Source organism: Gavialis gangeticus, unplaced genomic scaffold (assembly GCF_001723915.1).
Source record: "Gavialis gangeticus isolate Ggan-Ray unplaced genomic scaffold, GavGan_comp1, whole genome shotgun sequence".
NCBI lineage: Eukaryota > Metazoa > Chordata > Crocodylia > Gavialidae > Gavialis > Gavialis gangeticus.
In genome coordinates, this window is record NW_017728995.1 from 24,737,952 (window position 1) to 24,745,889 (window position 7,938).

General features: G+C 48.4%; 2 protein-coding genes across 2 annotated transcripts in view; one reads left to right on the forward strand and one right to left on the reverse strand.

The window, feature by feature from the left end:
* The window catches only part of MRPL47 (mitochondrial ribosomal protein L47), a 15,396-nt gene extending 14,918 nt beyond the window's left edge, over nucleotides 1-478 (reverse strand). Inside the window, exons 1-2 of the mRNA XM_019503341.1 lie at nucleotides 369-478; nucleotides 146-279 (exon numbers count right to left, since the gene is read on the reverse strand). Of these exons, the coding sequence (XP_019358886.1) occupies nucleotides 146-279; nucleotides 369-454 (220 nt within the window). The 5' untranslated portion in view covers nucleotides 455-478. The remainder of the gene's footprint in view (nucleotides 1-145; nucleotides 280-368) is intronic.
* Nucleotides 479-579: 101 nt separating this feature from the next.
* Nucleotides 580-7,184, forward strand: NDUFB5 (NADH:ubiquinone oxidoreductase subunit B5). Its single transcript, XM_019503342.1, has 6 exons — nucleotides 580-709; nucleotides 946-1,031; nucleotides 4,113-4,179; nucleotides 4,838-4,899; nucleotides 6,015-6,121; nucleotides 6,953-7,184. The coding sequence occupies exons 1-6, from the start codon at nucleotides 595-597 to the stop codon at nucleotides 7,071-7,073; spliced, it is 558 nt and encodes a 185-aa protein (XP_019358887.1). The 5' UTR covers nucleotides 580-594; the 3' UTR covers nucleotides 7,074-7,184.
* Nucleotides 7,185-7,938: the final 754 nt, after the last annotated feature.

A 7,938-nucleotide genomic window follows, 5' to 3' on the forward strand; every position in this document is an offset into this window, starting at 1 on the left:
CTCAGTACTGCTAATTTGCAGTGTGTGTTGGGGGTGGGGGGAGAAGGGGGGGGTTGACACTGGAAGATCCTGATGTAAAAAAACCCAGCCCGCAAACATCTATGTTGGTTGACAGAAATGCATCAAAGGCTGGAATACACCTCACCGGATTTGACTCTTAATTCTCCCCAGTTTTTCTCGTCGTCAAAAAACTCTTCCAGCCCCCTGCGGCACGACGTGGCGTGTAGACACCTGCGCGCTCCCTGCAGGACGCTCCGCGGCAGCGGACTCAGAGCGGGACTGCAAAGGAAGAGAAGAAAGCATGGGACGCACCACGTGCCGCCCTGTCCCGCCTCCCACCAGGAGCCCCCGCGCCCGACGAGGCCTACCCGGGGCTCGGCCGGGCCCGCAGCGCCGCCGACACCCGCAAGGCGCCCGTGAGGTGCCGGCACAGCGCAGCCACTGCCGCCGCCATCCCGGAGCCCCCACAATGCCCCGCGCCGCCCGGAAGGACTGCCCTTGGAGGACGTGCCCGACTCCAAGATGGCGGCGCCGTGGCTTCGTCCCGCTCGGCACTAAGCGGGCAGCGGCCCCGCCCCGCTGCCAGGTTCAGGCATGGTGGCTATGAGCCTGCTCCGGCGGGCCGCGGGGGCGCTCGGGGTGCGCTGGGTGCTGGGCTGCGGCCGCCCGCCCCTGCCCGTGCCCCGCGGCAATGCCGGCGGCCTCAGCGGTACGGGCTGGGGGGGAATGACCTCTCCCGGGGTGACCTTGACATTGAGGGGTGGGATCCTCCTCCCTGCAGGCCCACGTAGGCCCAGGGCTCCCCTAGCCCTCTCGCCGGCAGCCGCAGGGCTGGGGGTCGCTCGCAGGGCATGGCCCAGCGTGGGCCGCACATCGGACGCCCCTGCGGCGCCCGGCCCTTGAATGTGAAAGTTTGTGATGCTATGACCCTGCTTCATTTTGCAGCTCCGGTCCGATACAGCAGTGAGGAGAAAAAGATGTTTTATATCAGGTCGTCCTCCTACTACGACAAGCGTTTTTTTCGCTTGCTGGTGAGTTTTTAAAATATATCTATATTTTAGATTGGGGCGGTTGGGGCTCAGAGTAATAGAAATCTCGTGTGTAAATAGCTGGCTGTATTTTATGGCGAGGGAACGTGATTATTCCCTTGGTGAGACTTATCGGGGCTAGGGTCCTCGGTGACTTTTAACTGTTATCCATGTGGAAAAAGAGTTCCTGGCCTTGTGTCTTTGGGGGACAAGCCAAATGGAAGACGAGGCAAAAAGGTCACGTCAGCCGTGTGTTCATGGTGGCGATGGCTGTCCGTCGTGTTAATATCCCTTGAATTTTCCTAGATCGCAGGCATGTATAGCATGTCGGTATAGATCAGGTGTTGGCAACCTATGGCACGCGTGCCCAGCATGGCACGTCGCATGGTTTTTATTGGCAAGGGGTGGGAAGAGGCATGCCCAGATTAGGCAGCACATGGCTGCTTGGGAATAACCTTGTGCTGCTGCTGACCCCTGCCACCGCTGGACCCCAGCCCCAGGACACCACCAGCCTCAGCCAGGTAAGAGCCCTTGGCCCCAACCCCACGCTGCTGGCCACGTGCCACCAGCAGCCCCAGCTGGCACCACTGCCTCCGCAGGCCTTGGGCCTGGCCATGTGCTGCCGGCAGGCCTGACCCCAGCCGGCACCATTGCCATTGTGGGCCCCGGCCCAGTACTGTTAGTATGTATTGTAAGTTATTTTCAGTAAACTTACTGTTAAAGGAACACTGATAGATTGGTTGCCTATCAGATCAGTGCCGATAAAAGGGAAATTTACATTATTGGCTATCTCCTTTTCTTTGCCATTGTAATCGATAATGCTTACTGATAATTACACCTTCTGGCCAGGGTCCTGGACACCTGGCTTTCCTCTCCCCAATGGGACCGGGGCCCAGGATGCCTGGGTTCCTTCGGAAAATGGAGGGTTTCCCCTTGCAGGCAGGCAGTATTTTAGCCTTTAAGGGGTCCTGCTTGGGGCTTCCAGGAGCCAGACGCAGGGGCTGCTGCGTGCATGTGTGCGACTGCACATGTGCATGTGCCCTAGAGCACAGCCAGGAAGCACAGGGAGCAGCTGTTTGCAGGTAAGTCTCTGGAGGTGAGGGCCAATGTGGGGGAGGGAGGCAGATTGACGTCCCCAAGGTGGGAGGGAGTGGGGCTGGGGGCGCTGCCTAGCCAGGGCGGTGCATGGGACCTGGGGCCAGGGTGGGGAGCAGGATGGAGCCACAGGCAGCTTGTCCAGGTGTTGTGTGGGGGAGGGGTGGCTCCCCACCGCTTCATGGACCCCCCCCAGGGGGGCATGTGCCCCCCAGATTTGTGCATGGGGCAGATGCGGGCTGTTCACTGTGGGCTTGGAGCTCTCTGCTTCTGCTGCCTTTTTCTCGGGAGCCCTTCATCAGCTTGTGCCCCCTGTCCGTCCAGCAGCTGTGGGGGTGGTAAGTTATAACCCTGCTGCCAGGCAGGCTGGGGGTGCGTGGCTGGCATGTGGCTCCTGGGGCAAAGGTAGCAAGATGGAGAGCTCTGAGCCCACATTAAATTAACTTTAGTTCAAGCACTGCTACCACCATTTTTAAACTTGGAGATGCTTTTAAGTGGAGCAGAGCTGAGCAGGGTGAGGGCGGATGCGAGCTGACTGCTGTGGGCTTGGGGTTCTCTGCTCTACTGCCTTTGCTCAGGGAGCCCAGTGCTGGCCACATGCCCCCTGCCCACCTGGCAGTGGGAGCCACAACTCATTGCCTCCATTGCTGCCGAGTGCGCAGGCAGTGTGTGGCTCCTGAGGGCAGAGCGGAGAGCCCTGAGCCTGTAACGGGCAGCCTGCATCCTCCCAGCTCACAAATCTGAGGGTGCACATACCCCCACCTCATGCCTCCCCTGGGGGTGTGCACAGTGGTGGCAAGCCACCCCTACCACTTTACACCCCCTGGATTAGTCGCCCGTGGTTCTTTCCTGCTCCTCAACCTGCCCAGTTAACTGGAATAAATCAGTTATTGGATCAGCATTGGCCGATATGGTTGGTTACTAATCGGCTATCAGTATTGACCTAGAACATCTTTATCGGTGCACCCTTAATTAATGTGTCATTACAGTTAGTTAATAGGGTTGTGCAAAGTTTCGGTCCCTGATTTGATTCGGAGAAGAGTCAGCCTGATTTGGCAGCTGAATCAGTGAATCCGTATCGATTCGGAAAAGGTTCAGAGATTCAGAAGGCAGGCCTGCAGCAAACAGAAACTGAGAAGAGGGGGAAGATATTGACATCTGTAGCTGGCCAGTGACTACAGTCTTTCCCCGAGTTCCCTTCCAATTGCAGTTCTGTGGGAGAGGAACGTAAAAACAACATATAAGGCTCTGTGTGAAGTGATCTAGATGTAAAAACTCATGGACTTAGTACAGACATTGGATTTATGACACACTATAACCTGCCTGACATCTGGCTCCCCAGGTACCTCTCCACTTTTACCTGCTACATCCCCCTCCTGCCCAGCTTGTCTCTCCCTGCTTGATGCCTCAATTTACATTTTCAGTGACTGGCTTTCTTGCCTGCAGCCTAGGACACTATGGATTTCAAACAGGAATCCATAGTGTTAAAAAAACATTCTGACCTGTTGTGGTTTTTGAGTTCTTTGGAGCAGAATTGGTCTGTTATTTTTCCTTAATCAAGAAATGAGTAAAAGCTAGGAACTGGCATTTTCCAGGGAGCACCTTGTATCTAAAAAGGTTGAGAACCACTGATCTAGGAGCTGGAATAGGAGATTAGGACTGAGGACTAGATGTTGCATTTCCAGCTCTGAAACTGACTTGACCTTGGCTAGTCACTAAGCTTCTCTGTTTCTCCATTAGTTAGACTATAAAAGAGAGATTACTGCCTGCATCACATGGGGTTTGAAGCATACTTAGGGTGCATAATTATCTACTTCCACAAAGTATTAAGCACTGAAAAGTAAACCATCTTTATAATCATACAGGGAGTTCCAATATTAGTATTTCTATACAGGTGAGAGGCTTGTTAAAGAAATAAGTTTGTGGGAATACTGGTGTTCTGTGTTTCTGTCACTGATTTGGTGCATTTCCTTTCCTCTCCCAAAACAGCGATTCTATATACTGTTAACTGGAATCCCAACAGCTTTATTTGTAACATATATCAACATCTTCATTGGTAAGCCCTTCTGGGATACTTAAGCTTTGTATTGAATACTTAAAATGGAGCAGATGGGATGGTGTGCAGGATCATCTTCCAGTGATGATGACTTAGAAGGCTGACCAGTAAAATTAGCTTGATAACTGTGGATATAAGTAAAAATATACTGTAGAAGAGTGGTCTTTAGCTGACCCAGCATTTCTTTCTCCATTTGTTTATGAAGGTTTTCTGCATTTTATAGCTCAGTAATTGTTCACATCAGATCTTTTATTTGATCCTCTTAATTTCATAAGACCTGCTATTTACTGGGTTAGATCTCTAATTAATGTTTCAATTAAATAATGTTTCAATTAAAAGAGATTTTTTTTTTCCTCTTATTTTTTTCCATATCGTTTAGTTTGTGAGAACAGGTATTTTTTACACTAAAGTTTCACTCCTTTTGCATAGCCAGTTTTTCTTTTTGTGTTGTATATTGCTTAGTATTACTTCTGGCTCTCCTTTTTTTTTTTTTTTTTTTTTTTTTTTTAAAGGGAAGCATTTCTAATTGATGTCCTTTAAGTCCTGTGTGCATGAAATGTTTATTTAGTCATTACTATTTAAAGGAAAGAAAACGGTTGTTGTTTTTTCCTTTTAATAAGTTGATAATATTAAACCTCTCTCCATCTTGTCTTGGCAGGTGAAGCTGAACTTGCAGAGATTCCAGAAGGTTATGCTCCAGAGCCCTGGGAATACTTCAAAGTGAGTATAATGTTGAAAGGGATATGTCTGTTTCAGTGATGCTTTTTATCATAACAGCAGTTTAGTGGAATGTATTTAAGATGTTGGATATGCTAATGAGATTGGGACTCCATTGCAAGGATCTTGCCAGTGTACAGTACAGTTGTAGCTGAATTTTGTTATCTTAATCTGCTGTCCAGTTCAGCAAATCCTGGGTCCTCATATAGAAATTGTGTGTTTTTTGGAATCCTAATAGAAACAGATGCAGCTAACCTGTATGCATGAGGAAGTCCGTCAAGGCATTACAAGAAGTTGTGCACCTAAAGGCCTCTCTTTAAGCTGTAATCAAAAGTAGTTTGGTCCCCAGCCAAGCACCCTTTCCTCTTGAGCTCCAGGTCATCCGATCATATATATTTTAAATGATTTTTTTTACCCACTCAAGTCCTAAAATAGTCAGAAATCAGCACCCCTAGTAGCTGTGGTTCAAAGTGCTGTATCGCAAAACATTTCGGAGCTAGAAACAAGTAGAAACAGCTCCCATCAGAAAGCTGGGAATTGCATCTCTATTGGTTCCTGGCACATTATTTATTTTCAAACTGATTGGTTTCTTGATGTAGCTATGGATTGATCTTTAGTGATCAAATAGAGTAATGCACAGACCTCTGTGCGACTACTTCAGTTGCCACTTGGCTTGAAAATTTCCATAAAGACCTCCATATGCAAGCAGTGTATTGGGTAAAGTGTATGTGACGGGAATAAGTTTGGAGCTCATATGATCTTGGTAGCATTTGAGTAATTCCATTTCAGCAATTGTTTGCTTAGGTCTTGATTTATTTTCTACTTTCTATTAACCTACTGCAGGATAAGCAAATGTGATCTTGGATAATAGCAAAATGACAAGCAGATGGCTTTTCTTTTTCCTGAGACTCAGATTCTGCAAAGAGCCATTCATGTTCTAGACTATGCTATTGTTAGTAGTCCCTCAGAAATCAGTGTGACTGCTCATAGTATTTAAGTGGTATGTTTGTAGGACTGCAGCCACTTGCAGTCAGATTTCGTGATGGTTCTGACCTATGTGTGTTTCTTAAGTGGTAAGTATATGAATTGTCTGACATTTTCATTTCTATATTTTCCAGCACCCTATAACGAGATGGTTGGCTTGTTATGTCGTAGACTCCCCTGAAAAGAAGTATGAGAAAATGATGAGCTTGATTGAAATCGAATATCACAAAGCTGAACTCAGGTAAAACAGATGGGTAGTATGAACTAGCTTTTAACAGAGGCAATAGAACCATTGTAGCAATTGGGATAAAGTAGAAGAATTTTCCATTTAAATTGAATGTATGGCTACATATGACTGTGATGAAAAATCCAAAGGTACATGAGATGTTTCTCCTACCAAACATGGGGTTGTCACTGTCCATTTATGCAGAATTGAGCTTTTTAGTTATAGTAAATGATTGCAACCATAACGTCTCAATCAGAAACCAAATGCCACCCATAACAGTTCTGTCCTCCTGAGTCAGGAGACAGGCACATTCTGTGCCTAATGCTCATGGCTTAGCCAAGCAGCTGCACAGTATGATCAAGAAAAACAAGGACATTCATGGCTGCTATGTGGAGTCTTGGCACCAGTGACGTTGTCAATTCCTGTGCAACTTCACGCTGCTCTTGTTGGGCAACCTGTTACTGGGAACAGAAGAACAACTAAGGTTTTTGATCAAGCCCTCCTACCCTCATGTTGGACTTACCAGCTTTTTGGCTGGAAGGTATTTGGTAAGGATTTCAGTTTGTGGTTAGGAAGGAGGCTGTGCTTAGAAATCTCATCAAAGGATTTTTTTTATTACTCCTTAGTTGGTTCCTTGAAAACAGTCTAAGGTTTAGGCTTGATATTTTTAATATTGCTTATTTTGCATAAATTTCAGTGGTCTGGTAGAGTATATGTGACCAAATACAGCCCCAGTGCTAGTGGGCACAGCTGCTTTGATATGAAAGTTAAGAAGAACCAGCCATAGGCTATTTTATGGTAGCAAATAGTACGGATGGAGTGTGACTCATTTTCTGTTTCTTGTAGGCTGCAGGAGGCGGAGGCACGCAAACTAATGAGAGCGAGGGGAGATGGGCCCTGGTATCATTATCCAACTCGTGATAAAAACCTTGTTGATCGTTCTCATCAAAACTTACCTGACTTTTAAGCAGTTAATCCAATGCTCAAATGAGCTCCTAGAAATGGTTACTGAATGATGTAAGGTATATATCCTGTTGTTTGTTGACTTAAATAAAAAAAATCCTACTAATGAAGTAGACCAATTGTGAGAGCAGATCATGAACAGCTGTTATACATGTTAATTTAAAGGAAGTCTTCTGTCAGTTGTTTTGGGTTTGTCTATTCCTCAAAGATGTCAGTGTACAATGTTGCCTTTGATCCATATCTATCCAGAGGATGCCAACTCACTTCACAGAGGTCACTGGACAGCCTGCCTGTCCTAAGTTGGATTGGTAACATTCATCTGAGAAACAAAAGGCTCTATATTCAATTTACAGCTCCCTGAACCATCTAGTCTAGGGGTCAGCAACCTCTGGCATGTGTGCTGAGCACAGCATGCAAGGCCATTTTGCTCGGCATGTCACGGCTGGCCCCAGCTCTGGGTAGCTGCTGCCAGCGACGGAGCCCAGGCTGCTCCCAGCTGTGAGCTCTGCTGTCTGCCCCGAGGTGCATGCGCAGTCACTGCCAGCATGGAGCTGATGCTGGGGCTGCTTGTGGCAGCTGCCCAGAGCCCAGGCTGGGTACAAACAGCTGCACTGGGCTTCAGAGCCTAGTCACCAGCTCTGTGCTGGGAGTGGGGGAGACACTGGGGTTGCGCTGCCTCAGGCCCTTCCCCCACTGCCCGCTCTGAGGCGCATGTGCTTGCGCTGGTACAGAGCCGATGTTTGGGCTCTGGAGCATGGCACAGGTATTTGCAGCCTCCCAGCTGCAGCTGGTCCCAGCTCTGGGTAGCTGCTGCCAACTGGGAGCCCAGGCTGCTCCCAGCAGGCAGCTGGGATGCTGCAAGCCCTGCT

Bases quoted from the DNA above. Each gene is read 5' to 3' on its own strand.
- NDUFB5 (XM_019503342.1), top strand. From the start codon at position 595: ATGGTGGCTATGAGCCTGCTCCGGCGGGCCGCGGGGGCGCTCGGGGTG. The intron at 1,032-4,112 runs GTGAGTTTTTAA...CTCCCAAAACAG, and splicing joins AGCGTTTTTTTCGCTTGCTG to CGATTCTATATACTGTTAAC. The intron at 4,900-6,014 runs GTGAGTATAATG...TATATTTTCCAG, and splicing joins AGCCCTGGGAATACTTCAAA to CACCCTATAACGAGATGGTT.